The following is a 27,981-nucleotide window of genomic DNA, read 5'->3' as shown; positions in this document are numbered from 1 at the left end:
GCAATACATGAGTTCAAACAGCAAAGTCAGTAACTGTGCAGGTTCACTGCTGTGTCAGTTAGCAATGTGGGTCTCTCTCTCACTCTCTCCATCTCTCTGACCTCACCATGCGCTGCCTTTGTCTGTTCCTCCCCCTTTAAAAAGTGCCATTGTTTTGACTTTTTATTTCTCCAAAGTTCCAACACAATGCAACAGCATGTAAAACAGTAATTGCTGTTTTAGACCCAACACACGTTTTATAAGTTTATGCTTTAGAAACATAATTCGAGGAAATCGCCTCCAACACCTAAAGTACCTCAAAAAAGGAGCAGCCTATCCTCCATCTTGGATTAATTACCACTGTATATGTTTCCAATATCCTTTTGGGCAGATTATCATTTATCATGCGTTTGGAGGTCATAGTGGCACAGTAATAACATCACTGGGTGAGTATTCTGGAGGTTCAAGCTTTGGAAATGTGGGTTCAAAGCCTCCATTAGCACCTGGCAAATTTGACCTCAGTTATTGGAAGGAAATCAAAGTTTCAGTCCTTATTGAAAGATCATCAATTGTTGTTTATCAACCTTCTTCATTCACAGATTTCCTTTTAAGGAAATAAAAATCTGTTATCCTCAGCTGGTATGACTCTCATGTTACTCCAGAATGTGGTTGAATTTAACCAGCCCCCTGAAATGACTCAGGAAACTATTCAATTCAAGGGTAATCAGGGAATAGCAACAAATGTTGGCCTTGACAGAAATATCCACTGTCATCCCAAGAAAGCATATACAAGTCATTCTACTATAATGCACGTTTTTTTAACACAAATTTGCTATAACGTGATTGGTGAATTGGGGACACTGTTTCTAAAGCATAAACTTATAAAACGTGTGTTGGGTCTAATGTGATTGCATTGCCAACACTTTAAACACTGTTTCTAAAACGAGATTTTTCTATAGTGCCCAGTTGCACAAGAATGAAACTATCACATTAGAGAAAAAATATCTGTAGAAGAAGTTATCGCAATATGTTGCAAAGAACAATTTGTTCTCATCACTTTTCTGTTAGATTGCTAAATTATTTTAACTCTGCGTAGTCCAGTTATCCTCACACTGTCAAATGCAATAGTTTCTTTCGAAAATAACTCTAAATTCCTTCATTACATCTCCTTGACATTGAAGAGGAACAATCCCAGTTTCTCTAAACACTCACATAACTGATGAATGTTTGGCGATTTAGTTTACTAAATATATTACTTTAGTCAAATCTCATTGAAGAATGTATAACAGACTTTGTGAAGGCTGGATGAAGTTGGAGCTATGTCTTTATAGACACAACATTACTTCAGGATTAGAAACAGAAACAAAAATAGCTGGCAACATCTGTGGAGAGAAAAAAAAGTGAATATCTCGGGTCCAATGATCCTTCTTCAGCAATTTCCACAATCGGCAGTTCTTTGTTTTTTTTGTTTAATTCGGGAAAAACTCTAGACTCCATCTCCTTTCTTCAAGTTAAAATTTGACAGAATTTGTACGGACTTTATTTATTGCACCTTTCCTCATCTGCCGACATGAGAAAGAGATAAGAATTATGGAATAGCATCATTACTGAAATTCCTGTCAGCCTCATGTAATTTGACTGCAATAAAGTAGCCACTCAAACCAGAAGCTAATCCATGCAAAAGACAATGGGATACAGGCATCACTGTCTGGATCACCATTTGTTATCCATCCTTAATTGACCAGAGAATAGTTAAGAGTCAAGCACAAAATTGAGGGTCTGAAATCACATGTTGTTCAAATTAGTTAAGATTTCATTCCCGAAAGTACAGTTGCAAACCAAATGCCTTTTCAGACAAAGTCAACAGTGGTTACTTGTTCGCCATTTGTTTAACATTTTTTAACCTGTCGACTTTCATTGAATTCAAATTCACCATTTGCCATGGTAGGATTTTAACCACATTCTTGTAACATTATAGGATCCCGACAGTGCAAACAGAGGCCATTCAGCCTGTCAAATCTGCACTGACTCTACGAAGACCGTGCAACGCAGACACAGCCCCCACCCTATTCTCAAAACCCTGCATTTCCCATGGCTAACCCACCTAGATTAGATTTTTTAGATTACATTACAATGTGGAAACAGGCCCTTCGGCCCAACAAGTCCACACCGACCCGCCGAAGCGCAACCCACCCATACCCCTCCATTTACCCCTTACCTAACACTACGGGCAATTTAGCATGGCCAATTCACCTGACCTGCACATCTTTGGACTGTGGGAGGAAACCGGAGCACCCGGAGGAAACCCACGCAGACACGGGGAGAACGTGCAAACTCCACACAGTCAGTCGCCTGAGGCGGGAACTGAACCCGGGTCTCTGGCGCTGTGAGGCAGCAGTGCTAACCACTGTGCCACTGTGCCGCCCTTGCACATCACTGGACACTTGGCAATTTAGCATGGCCAATCCACTGAATCTGCACATCTTTGGACTGTGGGAGGCAACCAGAGCACCCGGAAGAAACCCATACAGACACAAGGAGAACGTGCAAACAGACAGTCACCCAAGGCTGGTATTGAACCTGGGTGCCTGGCGCTGAGAGGCAGTAATGTTTGCTAATGAGCCAAATTAGCTTGTGTCTTTGGATCACCAGATGAGTGACATTACCAAGACACACTTTTGAAGGCGAGTTTTATTACAACTGACAGGAAGAAAACAACAAATTCAAAGCCATACCCTGTAAGCTTTTGTTTCCCTACCAGCTCATTCAACTCACTCACTCTACAACAACAACCTCAATTCACAGAGTGCCTTGAATGTAATTAGACATTACACAAAAGAGTGCTATAAAGAAAAAATTTGGAAGTGAACCACATAAGGCCAACTTCAGGAACATGACAAAGTCAAGGTGTTAGGTTTTACAGTGACTCAAAGGAAGAAAGAGAGGTAGAGAGGTGGAGAGGTTGAGGGACAGAATGCTGTGATGTAACTCCATTTCTGCTGATTTCCCAAGGCTCATTACCTTGTTTGTCAACCACCTGTCAAGGGGGTGAATTGTATGATTGAGACTTTGTCTAACTAGTACCTAGCCTGTTCAGGGATGTTATTAAGTATTGCTGGAGTAGGTGGGAATTGAAGCATGGCCTCCTGGCTCACAGATAGGAACACAACTACAAGAGCCCTGAAAGGCCCATTCAGCAGAAAGGTGCTATTGAGATTTTAAGTCAGGAATCTCCTGTTTGCAGAACAGGTACTTCAGCCCACTGAGCCACAACAAGAGCACAGTGATTGCTGACTAACTTTAGCGTGAGCTGGCCGGATTTTAATTCAATGTCAATCTCCGCCCTACTGTTCATTTCCATATTTTTTCCTCTTCTTAGCGCTGAAAAATAAAATGAAAAGTAAAAAAGGAAATTGGTTAAAAAAAGCAAATATTACAAATTTGATTTCTGTGTTAATGGTCAGTATCAAAGTCTCAAAAAGAAAAGATGAAGTCACATTGTTCTTCGGAACCCAAAGTCTTTTCCCTGGGGCGGGGGAGTCCAGAACTACAGTGCATAGGTTTAGGGTGAGAGGGAAAAGATATAAAAGAGACCTAAGGGGCAACCTTTTCACACAGACGGTGGTACATGTATGGAATGAGCTGCCAGAGGAAGTGGTGGAGGCTAGATTAGATTACTTACAGTATGGAAACAGGCCCTTCTGCCCAACAAGTCCACACCGATGCGCACCCACCCAGACCTATTCCCCTACATTTACCCCTGCACCCAACACTACGGGCAATTTAGCATGGCCAATTCACCTAACCTGCACATTTTTGGACTGTGGGAGGAAACCAGAGCACCCGGAGGAAACCCACGCAGACACGGGGAGAATGTGCAAACTCCACACAGTCAGTCGCCTGAGGCGGAAATTGAACCCAGGTCTCTGGTGCTGTGAGGCAGCAGTGCTAACCACTGTGTCACCGTGCCACCCACAAGGGCTAGTACAATTGCAACATTTAAAAGGCATCTGGATGGGTATATGAATAGGAAGGGTTTGGAGGGATGTGGGCCAGGTGCTGGCAGGTGGGTCTAGATTGGGTTGGATATCTGGTCGGCAAGGACAAGTTGGACCGAAGGGTCTGTTTCCATGCTGTACATTTCTATGACTCTAAGAGGCTAAAGGGATTCCCCTGAAGACGACAAAGGGTGGGTATGAGTTATATACAGAGGCTAGTGGCACAGACAGCTACAAGGTTCTCATGGTACTGAGGAAATGTTACACTCTGAGGTGTCACCTTTTGGATGCAACAATGACATAAGGCACAAATGTGGCACAGTGGTGGTGTCCCTACCTCTGGGTCAGGAGACACAGATTCAGGTCTTAGCTGCTTTGGAGGTAATATCATTATTAAACAGATGAATTTTTAAAAAAGAGTAAGCTGAGGTCCAGTTACCCTCTCAGGTAGTCTTAGAAAACATTAGACACATTATGTAAAAAAAGGGACATTCATCATTAGTAGCTTGACAAATTATTATATCTGAAAACATTGCTAATGTAATAATGTGGTAATTTCAGTATATTGCTGTTTTGGGACATTTCTGTGCAAGCAATGACCGTCATACTTAAATGCTGAGATTTCAAAGATGCTTCTCTGGTCAGTATAGTTTCTTCCCAAGTAGCTGCACATGGTATTAATTGTCCAAGGATATACATTTCGAAGATACTGAGATGAGGAGGAATTTCTTCACCCCAAAAGTGGTGAATTTGTGCAATTACCTTCCACAGAAAATGGTGTAGGCCAAAATATTGAATGTTTTTATGAAGGAGTTAAATATTCTTCTTGGAGTTAAAGGAACCAAAGGTTGTGAAGTGAAAACAGGGACTGGGCACTGAGTTGGATAATCAGCTAAAGTCATATTGAATGGTGGAGGTGGCTTGAAGGGCTGAATGGCCTACTCCTGCTCTGAATTGTCCATTTCAATGTTTTAATGAAAGCCATTTGAAATGACAGTCAGCTCTCTCAGCAATCAGAAGTTGAGTAATTGCAATCTCTGGCCCTTTGAGTTTCTATTGATCCCATTTCTCATTTTCATTTGGAACATTATGTCACATTCCTACAACCATAAAATAATTCTAGCAACTTACTCCCAAAGGTTTAACTGTATCTCAAACCCTTCCAACCACACTGTTAGTTACTCTGTCTGATAGCTCGTGTGACACATGGACAAAAGCTCAATGGAGATTTTTTTAAAAATTTCATCAGAAAAGCACAATGGCAGGAACTTTCCTGAGTGCTGGTTCCTGATAGCACAATTTGGAACTTTGAAAGTTACTTGCGAAATGTTAAAGAAAAGCCAGTGGAATAAGATGCATACTGCCTTGGAGTTGTTTCCAGGTGATGGATTAATCTTCATGAAGGAGAAGCAAAAGGGAAAGAGCTATTCGAGATACAACTTGTGAACATGGAAACAGAGTCTATCAATTTCCACTTGTGAGGGGAATGGAGTAAAGAAGAAAGAGCCAACCAGACCTCCTGAAAAAAAGTAGCAGAGCTGGTGAGTGGGTGAAATAACCAGGCAGGATACAACCATTCAACTGCTTCACCATTTAGTTCTGCATCTCAGCTCTGCCTACACACCTCTGGAGTCAAAAAGTGTGGCGCTAGAAAACGCATAACAGGTCAGACAGCATCCGAGGAGCAGGAGAGTCAACGTTTCAGGCATAATCCCCTTGCCCCCTCCACATTCCTGATCTCACCCCCTTGCCCCTCCACATTCCTGATGAAGGGCTTATGCGCGAAATGTTGACACTCCAGCTCCTCGGATGCTGCCTGACCTGCTGTGCTTTATCCAGCGCCACACCTTTCGACTCTGACTCTCCAGCAGCTGCAGTCCTCACTTTCTCCTACTTACTTACCTTTGGGCATGTCTCTGTCTTCTTCAGTTCTTTGGCTGAAAGCAGATTTGACTGAGAGGCCAACCACCTCCACTGTGGCCAATGTGAGGACGGTGGTCCAAAGCCCACCTCGGCTGGAATGGAGATTGAGCTCTGTGCTGTTGGCACCAATAGAATTCATGCTAGCCATTCAGTCAACTGAACCAACCGTACCTGAGGAGGCCAGGTTCCTGTGGCTACAAATGTGTATGTCATAGCCTAGATTTACAGATGGTCATCCCTGAGGTTTCAATTTGCTTCCCTCACTTGATTGACCAGGAATCTCTCTGGCTTTTAATACCTGCCATCAGCTTATGTTGAAGAGTTTAACCAGTTGATACGTACTGTGTTCGGCCACATTGGCTAGTAAATCCAGGAGAAGAACTTACAACCCAGTGCTTCTGGCTAATAGACAGAAATGTTACTGCACCATAGGATATCACTCCTTTTTCTTAGCTATTGATCTCAGACTTGTTAACTGTAATTATCACCCTTCCCCAACTGTCTGCTGTAAAATTCCAATTCTGTCAGACTTCATATAGGAAAATACTTCCTGATTTTTCTCCGAAACGCTGATCTATAATTTTAGGATCACAACATGGGCAGCATGGTGGCTCAGTGGTTAGCACTGTTGCCTCACAGTGCCAAGGACCCAGGTTCGATTCCTACCTGGGGTGACTGTCTGTGTAGAGTTTGCACGTTCTCCCTGTGTCTGCTGGAGTTTCCACCCACAATCTAAAGATTGTGCAGGTCAGGTGAATTGGCCATGCTAAATTAGGCAATTTAGTCAGGGGTAAATGTAGGGTTGGGGAGTGGGACTGGATGAGTTACTCTTTGGAGGGTCAGTGTGGACCTGTTGGGCCAAATGGTATTTTTCCATGCTGTAGAGAATCTAGTCTTGGTCAAAGGGAGTAGTTTCCACTTACTAAACCTCTTCATTATTTCACCGAATCTCAAGGAGACAGGACAGTAATACCTGAACTGGAGCAGACATGATTTATTGAATGGAGAAGCAGGTTAGAGGGGCTGAATGGCCTTCTAGTATTCCATTTCTAATGTTTCTATGAGTAAATGACCTGAAGTTCTGCAGAAGAGTCATATTGGACTCAAAATGTTAACTTTGACTCTCCACAGATGCTATCAGACCTGCTGACTTTCTCCAGAAATTTCTGCTTTCATTGTTGTAACTCCTTCCCAATTGGCCTATATACCAAACACAGTATCACATGATATAGAAATACACAGAACAGGATGTTCCTAGATTCAACCATTGGTTCACTTTGGCTTTGATGGTCTTGGTTTAGACAGCAGAAAGGGTGCAGGAAAATGTCAGTTGCCATCAGTCAGCGAAGACAATGTTGTCATAGAGTTTAGATTAGATTCCCTACAGCATGGGAACAGGCCCTTCAGCCCAACCAGTCCACACCAACCCTCCAAAGAGTAACCCATCTCCATCTGACTAATGCACTTAGCACTATAGGCAATTTAACACGGCCAATTCACCTGACCTGCACATCGTTGGACTGTGGGAGGAAACCCATGCAGACAATGTGCAAACTCCACACGGACAGTCACCTGAGGCTGGAATCAAATCTGGGACCCTGGTGCTGTGAGGCAGCAGTGCTAACCACTGAGCTACCATGCCACCCTACTTATACAGCATGGGAAACAAAACCCTTTGGTCCAACTCATCCATACCGACCAGATATCCAAAATGAAGCTGGTCAATTGAATGAAGGATGGATAGAAATTGATGTCATCTTACCAGCAATCACTTGCTGAGCTTTGCACACAGAAAATAGCCAAAGAAAGAAAGAATTTGCATTTATTGAACATCTTTAGTAACATCAGGAAGTCCCATAGACTAATATGAGCTGTGAAGTAGACAGTGTTCATTGGTGTAATGTTGAAAATGCGGCAGCTAATTTGCACACAAACAAGCTCTAAAAAAAAGCAATACAATGAAAGAACAGTTAATTTTTTTTAAGGTATTATTTGAGGGATAAATATTGTTTAGAAAAGTTGCTAGTTGAATGGAACTTTTCCATCTTCAGCTAGCATTGGATAAAATTGCAGAAAAACGATGAAAGCACATTAGCACGTAAATAACGATGGTGTAGGGAGCAAAAGAACCGACATCCCATTGCAACAATGCATTCTTCTAAATTTGTTATTCCAACTGTTCTCTGTTTAGGTCATTCAAGCACTTCTCAACTTAACATGGTAGAGACTTGACAGTCAGTGGATTTAACAGAAGTGAATGAATTATAATGTTTTTGATGCCAACACAAGAGAAAGGTAGCAATAATATTAGAAGATCTCTGACATTGATCTAAAAGTCTGAGTCAGCAGTGAGATTTGTGTGAGTTCAATTCTGCTGTTTATTGTGCAATTGGGTGCAATATTCCTTTGCTGCCTCCAACTCCCCCACCCCCTCACTGCCTCATTGCTGCACTTGACCTGAGCATATTGATATTTGCAGGTCCACAATTGTTATGATCTATAATGCATTGCCTGAAAAGTGGGGATGAAGGTTGTTTGAATTTCACAAAAGCAAGGCATACAGTGTGTAGGCTTTCACTAGCAGGGAGATTGAGTTTCAGAGCTGCTCTATGGAGGCCTGGTTGGACCACACTTGGACTATTGTGTTCAGCTCTGGTCCCCTCATTATAGGAAGAATGTGGAAGCTTTAGAGAGGGTGCAGAGGAGATGTACCAGGATGCTGCCTGGACTGAGGGCTTGCCTTATGAAGAAAGGTTGAGGGAGCTAGGGCTTTTCTCATTGGAGCAAAGAAGGATGAGAGGTGAGTTGATAGAGGTGTACAAGATGATGAGAGGCATAAATAGAGTGGATAGTCAAAAACTTTTCTCCAGGTCAGAAATGTCTATCACAAGGGGACATAATTTTAAGTAGTTTGGAGGAAAATTTAGGGTAGATTCTTTGCACAGAGAGTGGTGGGTGGAATGCACTGCCAGCAGTGGTAGTAGAGTCAGATACATTAGGGACATTTTAGCAAAACTTGTACAAGCTCATGAATGATATTAAAATGTTGGGTACGTAGGTTAGTCTAATCATAGAGTAGGATAAAAGGTTGGCAAAACATCGAGGGCTGAAGGGCCTGGACTGTGCTGTACTATTCTATGTTCTATGTTGTATGTTCTAATCGGGTAAATATTTAAAGAAGATTTGTAGACTGATTGTGAAAGGGGGATTTTGATAAATTAGCTGGTTCCACCAACACTGCCTGCCTCCCTCCCCTGAGCAGTGCAGATTAAATTGCCTCTTGCTCCATTCTTACCATTTTCAGAAATGTTTAGGTCTAATCTTTAGTAGTGACCTGAGGCATGAGAACCACAGCAGAATCAAAGCAGCAACATTATCTCTTTGGCCAAGCACTTGGTCACCTGTCTTATAAAACCATAAGGAACAGAAACGGGTGTCGGCCCTATAGCCCCTTGAGACTGCTCTGCCATTCAATAGGATCATGGATGTAAGTTTACTCGCTGAGCTGGAAGGTTCATTTCCCAAAGAAACCCAAACATATAAATAGAAAGCAGGAATTATCAGCAGTGCTTTGCCCGGAGGCCCACTGAAGATGTTACCTGGTAAGGTAACAAAATGTCTAGAAATGAACCTTCCAGCTCAGTGAACAAACCTACATCCAGAACCTCAATCTGAGCTACAAATCTTTTCAAAACTTGATAGGATCATGGTTGATCCAACATTCCTCACATCTACTTTCCTGCTTTTCCCCCATAATCCTTGATTCCCCAACTGAAAGAATCTATTGATCTCAGCTTTAAATATACACAAGGTCCGTGGCAGCTCTCATGATAAGGAGTTAATGGTTCATACTTTGGCTTGATATAAGCTTCTCCCACATTGTGCTCCCGTGATGTGCTTTGGGATATGACACTTTATGAGACACCTTTTACAACCAGAATCATAAATACAATAGATGAAAGTATAAGTGCAACTAAAGGGTACTATATTATGCAAAATTCATCATTCATTCATGGGATGCGAGTATCTCTGGCAAGGGCTATATTTGATTCCAATTGCTAACTGCCATGATCGTTTGAGCTGCTGCAGTCTGTCTGATGCAGGTACACCCACAGCAGGGGTAGGAAGGGATTTCCAGGATTTTGACTCAGCAATAGTAATGGAATAGAATCATAGACTCGGGTTCGATTCCAGCCTCGGGTGGCTGTCTGTGTGGAGTTTGCACATTCTCCCTGTGTGGGTTGCCTCCGGGTGCTCTGGTTTCCTCCCACAATCCAAAAATGTGCAGGTTAGGTGAATTAGCTGCGCTAAATTATCCATAGTGTTAGATGCATTAGTCAGGGGTAAATACAGAGTAGGGGAATGGGCCTGGGTGGGTCAGTGTGGACTTGTTGGGCCATACTGTCGGGAATCTAATCTAATCATGACCTTAACATAATGTCCGAATTCCTGTACCCAAAGGTGTGAGCAATGAAGGCGTGTGTGCCAAACGCCTTCTTAACCACCCTGTCCAGATGTTGTGCAAATTTGAAAGAATTATGCCCCTGAATCCATAGCTCTGTCTGTTCTACAATATTGCTCAAGGCCCTATTTTTAATTGTATAGTCCTGCCCCTGTTTGTTTTCCCAAAATGCAACACCTCATATTAATATATATTGAACTCCATCTGCCATTCCTCAGCCCATTGACCCTTACCTCCACCTGCTTTTCCCACCCTGTCTCTGAAACGCCCTTCAGTGTGTGCCTCCTGTGATAAAACCTACTTATAAAAAAGACCAGGCACTAAGTCCGTATGGCTTTAAAACATCTCCTTCACCAGGTCCTGTTAGAGCCATAGGGTCCTATAGCACAGAGAAGGCCCTTCACCCAAACTGGTCAATGCTGACCAAAATGTCCTTTCACGCTAACTCTATTTCTCTGCACTTGGCCCATATCCTTCAAACCTTTTCCTATCCAAATGCCTTTTAACTGTTGTTAATATACGCACCTCAACCACTTCCACTGACAGCTCATTCCATATGCTTACCACCCTCTGTGTAAAAACGTTGCCCTTCAGGTTGCCTTTTATTCTTTCCCCTCTAACCTTAACCTCTCAACTCTCACATGGTTTCAGTTTCAGGGGACAACAAAACATATACCCTGAAGTTTTAACTGAAGCATGGTAACATTGAGTGCCTGGGAAGAGCTATCAAAATGGCCACAGCTTGTTCCTTGGGCTGCATCACTAAGTCTAAGGGGATAATCTAATCAAAATCTTCAAGACATTAAAGGGAAAAGGTAGGGTAGATAAACATAAACAATTCGAGAACTATAGATCATCGTGTTAGCGTGGGTTACCCGAAAGCAGGTAGACTGTGAGAAGGCAGCTCACCCCCACCTTCTCTCGGACAACTCGGGATGGGCAATAAATGCTGGTCCAGCCAGTGATGCCACATCCTATGAATGAATAAACACAAAATGAATTAGGACCAGACCATTCTGAAGAAATCTTCTAGGAGAAAGTGAGGACTGCAGAAGCTGAGGATCAGAGCTGGAATGCGCTTTTCCAGCAATTCATTCTGAAGAAATGTTGAGAAACAATTCTGCACACCAGGGTTAGTAGAGGGTTGAAACTCTCTTCCACAAACAACAATGGATGCTGGATCAATTGTTAATTTTAAATTTTCGATACCATTGGTTGGGATATAACACAATAGTTCCATTCCTGTGTGATCCCGCATTATAAGAAAATCGCATAGTAGCAGCACCATTTAATCCAATGGGGCCAGAATCACATTATTTCCACTACAAGAAAGGAAGGTTCGCTTTCTACAAATAACTGTCTAAATTATTTAATCACGTTACAGCCAACTTGCATTGAAGAAATGTACTTCACAGAAGAACTGACTGTAATCTTTGTTGGGGGAGTTGAAATGTTTGGCTACAGGGCGGTGGGGTTGATTGGTGCAGGTGTCCCGGAGATGTTCCCTGAAGCACTCTGCGAGAAGTCGTCTTGTCTCCTCAATGTGGAGGAGACCGCATTGGGAGCAACAGATACAATAAATGACATGTGTGGAAGTGTAGGTGAAACTTTGGTGGATGTTAACTAGAGAGTCTGGACGAGAGAGTCAGCTGAAGACAATGGTGTGGGAATTGAAGTTTTATTACTAAAAAATCATTCATTGACCTTCAAAGTACCAAAGCAGTAGATAGTAAATTATCTTACATGGAATTTTTGCTGTAACCAACTGACTTAATGCATTATCTAAGCAGTTCAATGGTCTATTCTCAATGCTGTTGGTGTCATTAATCCAAGGCTTACTTTTATATGCATGAAGATAAGAATGAATAAAAGCCTTCCTGCATCTCCAGGGATCACACATGCACCCAAATCCAGAGGGAAAAAGACAGTGATTTATGCTACACCAAATGTGGCCAAATCCTCCCTCCGTTCATAGAATGGCTGTAAGAATCATGAGGGTTCAATATGACAATTGAAACATTGTGTCCTACACTTATAACGAGGCACAGGATCTCCAAGCATTTTCCCCTCAAGATTAATAGATTCAAGAAACACAATACAAAAGGAGGTTACATCTACTTGCTGTGGATTTCACAATTCCTTGAGTTCAGAATGCTGCACGGTTTTGGAAATATTGAAAGGAGTTTACCGGATACAAGACATGGTCCCCACTGGGAGGGAGCTAATAATTTATGGGAGAGTTGACCTGAAAATAAAGCTGATCGATTCTGAAGTCAAATCAGGAAGCATGTTTCCCAAAACAAAAGAGTAATTAAGGAAAGACTAAAGTGGAATGAGCAAAAATGGAACTGTGCATCTTGGACAAATTAAACTTTCAAGATGGATATGTTTTTGTGAGGTAAGCTACCAACAACAACTCACAGATATTGTTAGCTGACCTGTTCAGATACATTACATGTCTGGGGCAGATGGGTCCTGAACCCAGTCCTCCTTGCCCTTCGGTAGGGACACTGCCACTAATCCCTGATGAAAATTTAAACGTTTTTCACCTGTGTAAGGCGACGTCCCAAGATACTTCACAGGAGAATTACGGAATTCTGATTCTGATTTTTGTCCCTGGGGTGAGTGCACAGGGAACAGGGACACCCTGGCCCCACAATCCTGACCTTTAAGAATGGTCGCTTATACCTCACATTTTTGACCTGCTAAGGTGGTCTGGGCTAGATGTCCAGCCAAGAAGATAAAATGTATAGCATCCCTCCTGCTCTTGCCCTCTCACTCTCCTCATCTCAATGTTCTGTGCATGACAGCAAGTCCTCCATAACCATCTTTGTGGTGCCTCAGACTCCCTGTGGACAAGTAGGAGGCTGGAAGAACACAACAAGCCTGGCAGCATCAGGAGCTGGAGAAGTTAACATTTCGGGTGTGACCCTTCTTGATTCCTTCTTGATTGTGCCAACCTATGCCAATACACCCACGCATTTTGTTCTCTTATGCCTTCAGACCAACAATCATCTCCACAGCCTTTTGAGCACAATGTCAACACACTCACATGCCCCCAACTTCTGCCCTGCCCTCCTCATATCTACTCACCCAGAACATACCATGGGAATAAGTCAGGAGCATGCCAACAGAAAATAAAGCTATCCATCTATTATGGATTTTGCCATTGAAAGACAACTCTCATTGATACACAAACACTGATACATTGAAATTCCTGCAACTAATCCCTTGTGTGAACAAACATTTCTATCCTATAAGCAATTGGAGTCATCCATCAATATAGTCACGCTCGATAGGCACTCCATTGTGAAAATGAAAGATTGGGAAATCAATTGTGAAGCACAAATCCTGACATGGCGTGTGTCAACAGGGACACTGAAATATCCAACATGTTTTTTTCCTGAAATCCACATTTTTTTTTTAACAATTCATTAAGAGATTGACAGCTTTTGTTGTCCCAGTCATCATCCAAATCATCAGCCAATGTGACAAAAGGGGTCATATTGAGCAGCACCTGCTCAGCAAAAACCTTCTCATTGATGCTCAGTTTGGGTTCTGCCATGAGCTGAGCTCACTATAGCTTTGGTGTAAACACATGCAAAGCAGTTGAACTCTCGGTGAGGTAACAGTGACTGCTGTGGATGCCAGGTTAGCATTTGACCCGTGTAGCGTCACCCTGGTAAAACGGGACTTGGTTTCAGTCTGTGGCGGTGGGGGCTCTTTGCTTGTTTCAGTCATACCTAGCACAAAGAAAGATTGTGATGCTTTTTGGAGATTAATTATCTCAGTCCCAGGGCATTACTGCAGGAATTTCTTAGCCTAGTGTCCTAGGCTCAACATTATTCAGCTAGCTGGTGATGAGTTTGTCTCCAACATAAAGTCAGAAATTTTCCGATGATTGCAAAACGTGCAGTGCCGTCGGTGACTCCCCAGATAGTGAAATAGCCTTGTCCACATTCACAAGATGTAGACAACCTACCAGCTTGCCCTGATAAGTCATAAGTAACATTCATGCCAGGAAAATAATGACCATCTTTAACAAAAGATATCGTAGACATATTTCCTTGATGTCTAATGTCCTTACTGTCTCTGAAACCGCCAATCCTGTGTGTTGGCATTGACCAGAGAACTGAATTGGACTGTCCTTGTCAATATTGTGGCTACAAGAACAGGTCAAAGTTTACGATTTTGCAGACAGTAACTCAACTCATGACTCCAAAATACTGTCCCCAATCTACAAGGCACAAGTCAGGAATGTAATGGAATACTCTCCACTTGTCTAGTTGAGTGTGATTCCAGCAACACTCAAGAAGTTCAACACCTATCAGGACAAAGCATCCTATTTGATTGGCAGCTAATGCACCATCCTCAATATTCACTCCCTTCGCACTGAATGTCTGGTAGCATTGTGTGTCATCTACAAGATAGACCAGAACAAGGTACCCTTGACAGCACCTTCCAAACCCACAAAACACTTCCACCTCAAAGGACAAGGCAGCTGACACAAGGGAATATCACCACCTACAAATTCTCCTCCTAGCCACTCACCATCTTGACTCAGAAAGCATTGTTGTTCCTTCACTGTTGTTGGGTCAGAATCCTGGGACTACCTCCCTAATAGCATTGAGAGTGTTCTTCTACTCTAAGGACTGCACAGGTTCAATAATGCGCCTCACTATCACCTTTTGAAGTACAATTGGATTAAGCAATAAATTCTGACCGAGCCAGCAATGCTCACATGTGATTAATGAATTATTAATAATAGGTTTGTGTACATTTTACGTACAATCATTGCTACTTTTCACAATCCCACAGAGTGCCTTACTTCTCCCAAAGTTGTCCAAGGGCCAGATCTGAAGGGTTACTCAACCTTTCCAATGGGCAACCCTTGTGATCCAAAACAAATGCCCTGAGAAGAGGCCCTTTCTTATTTAGTCTAATCTCCACACCCTGGGTCCCGGACACCAGGAATTCCACAAATCCTTTTCAGTGGATGCAGTCAGTCACTGAAATTATCAGCCATCTTTGGGAACCACACTTGTGTGAACTACAGATCTCTCCCCTCCCCATCTCGTCCCCTTGAATTGACAGATTCAGGATCAGGACTTGGGATTCCCAATGTTTTTCAGAGGCAATGCTGTTGATTATGGTGAAAATCTGGACCGTAGCCTCTTCCATGGGAAAAACATCCTCTCAGCAACCCTCAGAATTCCATATATTTCCATAACATCTCAATCTCTGAACTCCAATGGATACAGGCCCAGCTCATCAAAACATTTTGCTTCAGAAAACTCTGCCATCCCGGATTCCCTTACAATAAACAACAAAGCTCTCATCTACTTCGCACTGCAGAAAGTCTCGCACCTGTATCTGACACCTTGTACACATCGTTAGCTATTCAGCCATGGCGGCATCACCTATTTAGATGTCATTCCTTAGACTGCTACGCCTCTCTGTCTCTCTAATGGGACAAGGTGTACACAATTCAAAGCAGCAGGAGTAAACCAGAGGGTTACAGATCGGCATGTCCTTACCACCATGGAGAAGACAATGGTGGCATTATAGACTGAATTATGGCAAAGAAGGGGGGTCATTTGGTCCATTGTGTCTGTGCTGGTCAACAAGGACCTGACTATGTGAATCCCATTTTCCTCACTTGACCCATACTCATTGAGGCTATGGCCACACAAGTGAACAGCTAAGTAAAAGGTCAAGTCATCATTGTCCTGCTCTCCCATTATAGAGAGACAACTACTAGTGAATTAACATAAGGGTCACTACACCTTGGGTAAGGTGGGGGTGGGGAATAAGTTGAGCAGGAGAGTCCTTCACAATAACCTCAGCTGCCGCAAGAATTGGACCCACTCTGAATCACAAAGAAGCTGTCCAACCTACTGAGCTAACTAACCCCCAAATATCATGAGTTGCTGCTTAAATATTGTGAGAGTTTGTCAGTCAATCACTTTTCAAGCATTTCTTCCAATCTCTCAGAGGCAGATGGGGTAAACACACAACCTACTCTTTTAGACATCTCCTTTCAAATACCTGAGATGTGCAGCTTAGCCAGGCAGTGGAGGAACATGATGAAGACGGTGATGATGGTAAAGATACACTATTGTAGCATCAAGCAGAAATCCCCAATATTTAAAACATATGGACAAAACCTCTGGATTTTGGACAGAATCCTGGACTTTCAAAGCATTATAAACCAAAAATGAAAGCTGGAATGAGTTTGCAGGAAACACTCAACCCGCAGGGCATGGGAATGGAGATCGTGTCTGGGATTATTGTTCAGCCTGGAATCCCAATGTACACCGCCTCTCAAAAAGAACAATCAACTGAAAACAACAGAGCCTAGACTGAGACAACTTTTACACCTCGGGCTATACAGTGCAGACAGTCTGGGGTTTGCAGAGATACTGCACATTCAATCTCAATCAAAACCCATTCATACATTCTCTAAGCATCAGAAAGCCAATTAACCTCAGAAGAAGACATGAAGATTTGTGGCGACATAATGGGGCCCTCAATCAGAATAACTGCCAGCCCTGATCTCACCAGAGGAGTGGCCTTCTTCAGTACAAGCAGCATGGCCTTCCCCCCACACAACAAGCAGCTTCCAAAGCAAATCTGAAGGGAATGCCGAATCGAGAGGCCGAATGAAGGAGCTGAATCGGGAAGTCAAAGCAAGAGCATCATTGGGACAAAGGACATCTGAGAGGGAGCATGCCAACCAAGCTTCCAGACACCGGCCTGTTCTGAACCAAGAGGACCGACAGCAAGATCCTCAGCACTTCAAAACCGCACTGTCCCCAGTGGTGAGCTCAAACTCCCGAGACCCCAAAGTTCTGACTTAGCTAACACGGAGGGGAAGGCAGGTTGGAACAGTGTAGGGACCCCAGGGGGAAGGAGTCTGATTAAACGTTCCTTGATTAAAACTGTTGTTTTCTGTGTGTCAATAGGATAATGTTAGATAGTGTCAATTTAGCTAATAGTGTATTTAATGGTACTGCTGTTCTCTGTGTAATTAATTGTGTCAATTTCCTTGTCTATTGCATTTACCTACTTTCTTGTATTATAGGGAGATTTCTTTGCCCTAAAGCATTTGTCAACTATTCACACTCCTTAAATAGATCCAGTGTTCAGAACCAGGGATCTGAGGGTGATTCGAGCCACTGAAAAATATCTGATTGCAAACTATAACTCTGCACCATCCTTGGATTCATTCTCAAAAACGACAGCTCAGATCTTGGTGCAGTGTCTCATTGAACAGGATAGGATGAAGGTGAGATCTGCATCTGGTGAGACAATAGACATGTATGTCTCACCACCAGGAGAGGAGTGAGTTGAAGAATCTGGTGTTGGAAAAGCACAGCTGGTCAGGCAGCATTCGAGGAGCAGGAGAATCGACGTTTCGGGCATAAGCCCTTCATCAAAAATGAGGTGATGGCCCAAGGGAGCTGCAAGATAAATAGGAGGAGGTGGGGCTAGGGGGAAGGTAGCTGATGATGCGATAGGTAAATGAAGTTGGGGGTGAAGATGATAGGTCGGAGAAGAGAGTGGAGCGAATAGGTGGGAAGGAAGATGGACAGGAAGGACAGGTCATAAGGGAGGTGCCGAGTTGGAAGGCCGGATCTGGGATAAGGTAGGGAGGGGAAATGAGGAAACTGGTGAAATCCACATTGAATCCATGTGATTGGAGGGTCCCAAGGCAGAAGATGACGTGTTCTTCCTCCAGGCGGTGGGTAGTAAGGATTTGGTGGTGGAGGAGGCCCAGGATACTCAGCTACCTTCCCTCCAGCCCCATCCTGTCCCATTTATCTCTCAGCCCCTTTGGGCCACCTCCTCATTCCTGATGAAGAGCTAATGCCCGAAACATCGATTCTCCTGCTCCTCGGATGCTGCCTGACCGGCTGTGCTTTCCCAGCGCCACGTTCTTCGACTCTGATCTCCAGCATCTGCAGTTCTCATTTTCTATCAGGAGAATAGGATAAACCCAGCACAGACACCAGCTCCTTGCAGGCTGGGGTCAGTCTCAGTTGGGGAATGAGAGGATGGGCTCCAGAAACCGACTAATGGGAATGTATTCTTACTGTTGGATGAGGATAAGGTCAGGAATGTTATTTTTCCTCTTGTTGGTTCCTTCACCATCTACAATAGACTCAGCCTAGCAGCTATGTCCTTTAGGACTAGAGCAATTATGAACAGATGAACAGGATTACGCCATTCCCCTTGAGCCTGTTCCACCATTCAATGGGATCATTGCTGATCTGCGTCCGAACTCTGTACACATCGGCACAAACCCTCACCACTTTTGCTGAACAAAAAATTTCCTGTCTCAAATTTAAAATTAACAACTGATCCAGCATCCACTGTCATTTGTGGAAGAGAGTTCCAACCATCTACCACTCTCTGCGTGTAGAAGAGCTTCCTAACGTCTCTTCTGAATGGTCTAACCATTTAGTTCTGGAAACTCCAACCAGTGGAAATAGTTTATCTTTGTCTACCCTGCCAATTCCTGTTAATATTTTGATGACTTTGATTCAATCACTACTTAACCTTCCAAATTCTACAGGAAACAAGACTAAATTGTATAATCTATCTTCATAACTTAAATTCTCAAGCTTGTGGTGGTCCAGTTACAAAGGGAGATTAGAAAGACTGTAATATTTTTCTTGGAACAGAGAAGACTGAGGGAAAATATTTTTTTCTTGTTCATTCATGAGATGATAGTGTCGCTGCCCATCTCTAATCGCTCAGAAGGCAGCTAAGAGCCAACCACACTGCTGTGGGTCTGGAGTCACATCGAGGCCAGGTCAGGTAAGGATGGTAATTTCCTTCCCCAAAGATTTTAAGTGAACCAGATGGGTTTTTCCCAACAATTGACAATCAATGGTCATCATTAGACTCTTAACTACAGATTTTTATTGAATTCAAATTCCATCAATTCAGACCCGAGCCCCTGGAAAATTATCTGTGTCTCTGGATTAACAGTCCAGTGATAATACCATTCGGCCATTGTCTTCATTGTTTTATTTTTCTGGCTTTATATTCAATGTTTTGGTTTATTTTCTGTGTTTTAAGATGGCAGTGGAGAGTGACAACACTAAACAACACTTTTCACTATATTTGTCATAAATACATGTAACAATAAATAAATAATTCAAATCAAATCCCCAATTTAAATATGTAAAATTATGAGGACTTCTGAGAATGTAGAAAAGAAAGAATTTTTCCTTAAGTTGTGGGATCAATGAGAAGGGACATGGATTTATGGTATGGGTCAGATGTTCAGAGGACACGTGAGGATTTTTTTTCTCTCTTTAAAGGGTGACGGGTATCTAGAACTCACTGGCTGTAAAGGTGATCAAGGCAGAGATCCTCACAACATTTAAGAAGTATTTATATGTATACTTAGGTATATAAGGCTATGGGGTAGAAAATAGGATTAGAACAGTTAGATTGTTGCATTTGACTAGCACAAACTAGATGGGCCAAAGGATTGTTACCTGTGCTGTAGACTCTATGATAGCTCTCCTAAGTTTGACATTAGCCCCTAGATGTAATCAAGAAGGACTTTGCATGGTCACCAGGGCTGTGTTTGCCGTTATCATTTCTGGTTCCTTATTTAATTAATTCAATGTCCATCTGGTTTTATCCCACTTATCCTGTCTAGTGGCTGATAGAACTGAATGGTTTACTAGGGCTGTTGAGTGCCGACAGCACTGCTGTGTCTCTGAAGTGACACGTCGGCCAGAGCAGGTAAGCACAGAATGTTTCTTTCCAGCTGAGCTTTTAGACAAATTGACAATGGTCTTGTTAGGCTTTTAGTTTCAATGGGCCAAATGATCTACTTCTGCTTTGACATTATATGATGCTATGGTCTTTCAGCGTGGACCCCTAGCTTCAAGATGAAGCCCAGCACAGTCTCATCTGCTCCATCTACATTTATTTTTCCCCCTCTTTCTCTGTTTTAGAAGTCTGTAATGCTGAACCTTTAATTTCTTTATTTTCCTACTTTATATCTAAGAATTTGTACCTAGGTATCTTTCTACTTAAGATTTCACTGGAGATGGTAGCCTTGTACACTTTTCACTGTACTCCTTTATCCCTGTATTTGAGTAAATGTGACAATAAACTTATTTCTAATTAATTGTTCAAATGGATTTCAAATTCTATAATCCACCTGATTGCAATTTGAACAAGAGATGCCTAGAACATTGCCTGGACTTCTAGAATAATGTTAAGATTGCCGGAGTCCCACCAGACCATAGAGTATCTCTCTCATTATAAAGATGATTTGTGGTGACTTTAATTTGGGGGTCACCTCAAGTGAGGGGAGAGGATGAGGAGAGTCCTTCCTTGTAACCTGGGCTAGTGTGAGAATTGAACCTAAGCTGCTGGAATAACTCTGCATTATAAACCAACGAAGCTAACTGACCCTCAGTTACTGAGCTACAAACTCAGCAACAAAATCACGAGGCACTCGTTAGACCAACAGAGATGCTGTAGTTTATTTTGTTACCATGGTTACTAAGCATTAACAATGAGCAAGTACTGTACCAACACACTGCGATTTGTAAAATAACATAATGACCTGTGACTTGTTTATATTATTATTTTTGTCTTTGCCTAATATTTGGCTAAAACAACCTGTAGCCTCAGAAACCCTTCGAAAGAAAGCAATTTTCTAAATATCTAACCTGCAGATCAAATCATCAGCAAAACAGTTTTGAAAGTAAAACTTCCAATTATCAACTCAATGATTTGCCATCAACCTACTTCAACATTCAAAGGGTAAACTTTGCTCACAAACAGTTTATACAGTGACACCAGCATGATGGGTTAAATGTGACCAGCTACAACTTCGACACATAGGGTCAGTCATAGAGACATACAGTACAGAAACAGGCCCTTTGATCCAACTCATCCACGCCGACCAGACATTCCAATCTGACCTCATCCAATTTGTCGGCACTTTGCCCATATCCATCTAAACCCTTCCTATTCATATACCCATCCAGATGTCCTTTAAATGTTGCAATTGCACAGGCTTCACCATTTCCACTGGCAGCTTGTTCCATACATGTTTTGCATGAAAAAGTTACCCCTCTCAGGTCCTTTTTATATTTTTCCCTTTTTTCCTTAAAATTATGCCATCCAGTTTTGGACTTCCCCACCCTAGCAAAAAGACCTTGGCTAATCATCCTATCCATGCCCCTCATCATTTGATAAACCCCTATAAGGTCACCCCTCAGCCTCCAATGTTCAGGGAAAATAGATTAGAGTGGTGTTGGAAAAGCGCAGCAGGTCAAGCAGCATCTGAGGAGCAGGAAACTCGATGTTTCGGGCAAAAGCCCTTCATCAGCTCTATTCCTGATGAAGGGCTTTTGCCCAAAACGTTGATTTTCCTGCTCCTCGGATGCTGCTTGACCTGCTGTGCTTCTCCAGCACCACTCTAATCTGGACTCTGGTTTCCAGCATCTGCAGTCCTTGTTTTTACCTCAGGGAAAATAGCCCCGGCCTACTCAGCCTCCCCTTATAACTCAACACCTCCGGTCCCCATAATATCTTTGTAAATGTTTTCTGAACCCTGTCAAGTTTATAAACATCCTTCCTGTGGAAGGCGACCAGAATTGAAAGCAGTATTTAAAAAGTGGCCTTACCAACATCCTGTACAGATGCAACACGGCCAAATGCCTTCTTCCTCACAGGAGTCAAAATCTTGAATAATTCCTCTGCCTAAACAGGGTAAATTTCAGTGTTGCTTTTTACCTATTTCCAAAGAAGGCAAACAACACTCATTTGAAAATTCCTGCCTATAGGTGCTGATAGTGTTCTTTGGCAATGTGGGCCTACATTAGATCACTCGATTAGACATTCTTCGAGTTGGGACCTTTCCAATCAATATTGGCATGCTGCTCAAATAATGAACTGAATGACAATTGAGCCAGACCTCAGCTTCACACGCACTCTTGGCAAAGTTCACTGGATATTTTAATTAACTAACCATTAACAGTCATATCATAATTTGAAGCTATTAATTGTCAGCCAATGTCTAATTGCTCAGTTTTGCCGGTTTGGAGGATGCATTACAAGAATTATCTCAGCTTTAGACTTAAACAGATGGAAGAAGGGAATTATTATTAGTTGCCTGGGCCCTAATTTCTGAAAATCAATCCCCAATCCTCATTTTACCTCTCTTTGCTCCTTAAAGACCTTAAAACAAGTTTTTTATCACTTGACTCAATATCCCCTTTATTCGGCTTGATGTCAAGTTAGTATGGTTACATGCACAAGAGGGTGGCATGGTGGCTCAGTGGTTAGAATATTACCTCACAGTGCCAGGTTACCCAGGTTTGATTCCCCTACCTTTAGTTGAATGTCTGTGTGGAGTTTGCACATCCTCCCCCTGTCTGTGTGGGTTTTTTCATGATGCTGTGGTTTCCTCTCACAGTCCAAAGATGTACAGGTTAGCTGGATTGGCCACGCTAAATTGCCCCATGGTGTCCAGGGATGTGCAGGCTAGATGGATGAACCATGGGAAGATGCAGGGCTACAGGGATGGGGTAGGGAGCTGGACGTTCTTCAGAGTGTTGACCCGGACTCAATGGGCAGAATGGCCTGCTTCAACACTGCAAGGATTTTGGATGATTTAATATATTAAAGTTGCATCAATATACCTTTATGTATGTAATGCAAAATTTATATTGCATATGTATAAATCCTCAGAGTTGACATTAGTGAATCTGGCTTGTAGTAATTCTTTTTTAATTTATCATTGGGGCATGGGCATCACTGGCTGGCCACTATTTATTGCCCTGTCCCTAGCTGTCATTGAATAGAATGGCCTGTTAGGCCATTTCAGAGGACAATTGAGAGCCAACCATTTTGCTGTGGTTCTGGAGTCACTTTCAGGCCAGCCCAGGTGAGGAAAGCAGATGTCCTTCACTGAATGATGTTAGTGAATTGTTTTTTTCTGACAATTGGCAGTGGTTCCACGGTCATCAATAGAATTTTAATTCCAGATCTGCCGCGGTGGGATTCAAACCCAGGGCCCCAGAACATGAGCTGAGTTTCTGAATTAATAATCTAGCCACCACGAGGTCGTCAGCTCCCCAAATCAAAGCAAAATCCCTGCTGATACGAGAAAACTGAAACAAAACACAGATAATGCTGGAGGAACTCAGCAGATCTGGCAGCATCTGTTCAGATGTTAACATTTTGAGTCTGATATGACTATTCTTCAGAACTGAGAGGGTTTAAATGGGGTATAAGTGCCACCATTTCCCAAACTGTTCTGATTCTGAAGTACAATCATACCAAACTCGAAACATTATTTCTTGTTTCCCTCTCTCCACAGATGCTGCCAGACCTGCGGAGTTTCTCCTGGCTTGCAGTAATGTAAGATATGTACTTTTGTGAGTGAATGGCAAATGTTTATATTGATCATAACCATATACAGAGGGAGGTAAGAAGGAACAGTGTTCATGCAGTTCTGTGAGATCTCATTCAGCTATGATCTTTGCACATGCTCAGTAGCTATATCCAGAGGAAAGCTACAATTCCCTTTACTCTAACATGGCTTGTCATCCTCACTCAGACATGCTCTGCAGGTCTATCAGAGGGCTCCACTGGTTTCACTCTGACAAGCTGAGGACTGAAAGAAAGATATTTTACAAGACACTTAACTATTTTATGGAGGTTTTCTCTGTCTGACTTGTGCAAACAATGATCGGATTAGCAACGCTATTTAAATTTGCCTAGTGGCAAGTTTCGTGTTGTGAGGTAGAATGATCATGAGGTTACAAGATCACAAACTCATTCTGACGAGTACACAGCATAGCCTTATATACTGCCCTCTCAGCTCTAACAAACGGTATGTTAAGCTATCCCAACATAGGAGCTGACTGGCAATCTGCAGCCAAGCAGAAGATATCTTGTAATTTAATTTGAGGCTATTAATTGTCAGCCATTGTCTAATTGCTCAATTCTGCTGGTGCGGAGGATGTGCTATAAAGAAATATCGCAGTTTTAGACTTAAACAGACGAAGAAGGGAATTATAGTGCGCTTGTAAATTCTATCAATCCTTCATAGAAAGAAAATAATTGCCTCAATCTTAACAGCAACATATATCTCCCTTTGAGATAGAGAAGAAAAGAGAGGAGGGGGAAAATGAGTCAACAAATTGGAATGAATGGTTTGCTTCATTTCTGTAATAATCTCTTCCGACCAGCTGCCAGAACTGCTGCTCTTTAACTATATCGTGAAAAATTACCCAACGGAAGGAAAATGAATAATGCTTTGTGAAACATATACATAGAATGTTGGCTGACGTGAACTATTTGTTCCCTGCTTGTACCTCTACATAGTATCACCTTCCCTAAATAACCCAGAAGTATTGTGCAACTCAGAGTCATTAAGCAAACAGAAAAATTAGAAGTGCTGTATTTTTTTAGAGGGGGAGCAACTAATAAGGAAATAAATGTTTTAAAAACAAAAGTATGTGAATCACAGTGTTATTTTCATATTCAGTCCCTGAAGAGTGTCCAGTGGTAGAAGGGTTGACATCATCTCCTGTCCTGTACGATTCTATGAGCATTTCCAGAGAAAGGTCTTAGACATGAAACTGGAGTTATGTTTGAAAAGCAACTATGTGCAGATGTAAATAGTAGAGTGTTTGAGTACATAGGGAGTTTAAAAAGTGTTACATCATGCTAGGAGGAAGGAGCCTCACCATGTCTAGTCCACACCATGGGAGCAATTTTAAACTAACAATTCAGTTCAGGATTAGTTGTAATGGTGGGTTGGCATAATTGGTCAGTTTTACTCTCCAATAAGGTCAGCGAGTAAGGCTGAGAGGGCTGCAATGGCTTTTCCCACTTGCCAAGTTATGTTACAATTGTGGTCCCACGCCATTTGGTCTCCAAGGCTCACCACAGAGGTACAAGGTGGTGAGATAGAGCGAACCCTCTTCTATTAACATTAGATAGTTATCTCAGGCAGGCCAAAGGAGAAATCTTGGAGATGTTCTCCCTAACCTTTCCAAGTACAACCACAGTAGTCTTCATCCACAATGGATGACCAAAGATCAGCAGCAAGGAAACAAAGTAAACCTGGAAGCGCCCAGTATTCCCTGGAAATGTCTCATCTTCTCACCAGTATCTGCAAATGCACTATCCCTGAGGCTCCTTCATCCTAGCATGACGTGAGACTTTTTAAATTCCAAACACTCTACTATTTACATATGTACATAGTTGCTTTTCAAACATAACTCTCTAGTTTCATGTTCAAGACCTTTCTCTTCAAATGCTCATAGAATCATAAGAACAGCAGATGCCCATTCTCATTCTAGACTCGCATCTTCTCTCTTACTGCTTCCAGAGTCATGTAATCAGTTCCACGTAATTGAATATACTGCAGTAGGCAGTCCATTTATCCAAACAACTGATGTAATTGGCTGCGCTGGATTGAGTTACATTTGTTTTAGCAGTAATGCCCCTAGCTTTTGGTCAGAAGGCCCAGGATCAAGTCCTGTCTGCCCTGGAGGTGTGTTACAATAATTTGAAGCAGGTTGATTAAAATATCTGTTCCTACTTTCTGAGCCAGGAGACCCAGGTTCAAGTCCAACTTGCTCCAGAGGTTGGTCATAACAGTCTTAAATGGGTTGGTTCGGAAAATATCTAAAAACAGAAATTGCTGGAGAAACTCAGCAGGTCTGGTAGCATCTGTGGAGAGAGATTAAGAGTTAACATTTCAAATCCAATACAACTATGCTTCAGAATATTCTGAAGAAGAGTCATATTGGACTCAAATTGTTAACTTTCTCTGCCGGCATACCAGCCTGTAGAGGCCATGTTTTGCATTCCTCTTGCATTTTCTATTTTTGTTTAAGATTTCCAACATCCAAAATATTTTGCCTTCACTTACTGAATTTGAATGGATTTTCAATATTTATCTAGAACCACTGAGGCGTGATATTGAGCCATGGTTCCTTCATTTTGGAAGATCATTGCCAATTCTCAACCAATCATATTGAGTAAAATTATTGTAATATTAGTAATAGACATAGGAATGTGCAGCATGGAAACAGACCCTTCAGTCCAACTCATCTATGCCCACCAGATATTCTAAATTAATCTAGTCCCATTTGCCAGCACTTGGCCCATATCCCTCTAAACCCTTCCTATTCATGTACTCATCCAGATGCCTTTTAAATGTTGTAATTGTACCAGCCTCCACCACTTCCTCTGGCAACTCATTCTATACATGCATCACCCTTTGTGTGAAAAATTGCCTCTTAGGTCCCTTCAAACATTTCCTCAACCTATGCCTTCTAGTTTTGGATTCCCCCACCCCCGGGAAAAGACCTTGTCTGTTTACCCTCCCCATACCCCTCGTGATTTTATAAACTTGTATAAGGTCACCCCTCAGCCTCCAATGCTCCAAGGAAACAGCTTCAGCTCATTCAGCCTCTCCCTAAAGCTCAAACCAGCCAACCCTGGCAATATCCTTGTAAATCTTTTCTGAGCCCTTTTAAGTTTCACAACATCTTTCCTATAGCAGGGAGGCCAGAATTGAATGCAATATTCCAAAAGCTGCTTACATTGTTTTACAACTGAGGATGCAAAACCCTTTGGGCTAAAATCTACCATAGAAATATCAGAGAGGAAAGCAGTTCTTTTATTATTTATGTATAAGTGAAACAGCTACTATGAGCACAAAGCATGACCAACAAGAACCATCAAAGCAGAGTGGAAGGAGATTCTGTGTAGTTTGCATTTAAGGTGAGCCAGAGACTTACCAGACCACAGGGCTGCAGTCTCACTAAAGAGAAACAGTGTGTGTGTGATTTAATCTGAGGGTCACCAGGCCTCAGGTAAGGGAGGAGGTTAAGAAGGAGAATTCTTCATTCGTAACCTCAGCTGGTGTGGGAATTGAGCCCACACTGTTGACATCACTCTGCATTACAAACGGGTGTCCAGCCAACTCAACTCAACCCATTTCAGTCTGTTCATGCAAAAGTCTCAAGATAAAGAGGGAATTGGAAAAGTTAACAATGATCACCTACCGGTGTGCGGCTCGATGGAAAAATATGGCTGCCCTTCCAGAATGCTGTACACTAGTTTTGCGCTGTTCCCATAAACTGGATCATCAGCATCTGTTGCAGTTACCCCCATAACTGACGTACCTGTTGGAATGGCAAAACAAAGGATTTTCAGGAGCAAGCAAAAATCAACATTTCTTTGATGAATCCACTGAATCATTTCAATTTCTCACCATAAAATTGGAGGGATAACTACAGTGAAGAAGGTTACCTCAGAGCACAATGGGATCTTGATCAGCTGGGTCACAGGTTTGAGATATGGCAAGTGGAGATTAACTTAGATAAATGAGAAGTGTTGCATTTTGACAAGCCAAAGCTGAGCAGGACTACATAGTTGATAGTAGGGCCCTGGAGGAGTGTTGTTGAACAGAGAGACCTAGGGGTGCAGGTACATAGTTCCTTGAAAGTAGCGTCACAGGTAGACTGGATGATAAAGAAAGAGTTTGGCATGCTTGCCTTCATTGCTTAGACCATTGATTACAGGAGTGTGATGTCACGTTGCAATTGT

General features: G+C 42.4%; 1 protein-coding gene across 2 annotated transcripts in view; it reads right to left on the bottom strand.

The window, feature by feature from the left end:
• Positions 1-27,981, bottom strand: part of LOC122558714 (cadherin-8-like) — a 340,449-nt gene that overhangs the window by 145,544 nt on the left and 166,924 nt on the right. For both annotated transcript variants that reach the window (XM_087995704.1, XM_087995703.1), the window contains one exon: positions 27,438-27,557. In XM_087995704.1, coding sequence (XP_087851830.1) covers positions 27,438-27,557 — 120 coding nt within the window. The remainder of the gene's footprint in view (positions 1-27,437; positions 27,558-27,981) is intronic.

Source organism: Chiloscyllium plagiosum, unplaced genomic scaffold, assembly GCF_037043375.1.
Source record: "Chiloscyllium plagiosum isolate Xiang-an unplaced genomic scaffold, Cpla_swu_hap1 HiC_scaffold_17, whole genome shotgun sequence".
NCBI classification, from domain to species: domain Eukaryota; kingdom Metazoa; phylum Chordata; class Chondrichthyes; order Orectolobiformes; family Hemiscylliidae; genus Chiloscyllium; species Chiloscyllium plagiosum.
Note: the sequence above shows the minus strand (reverse complement) of the source record. Positions and strands in the feature narration are given on the sequence as shown.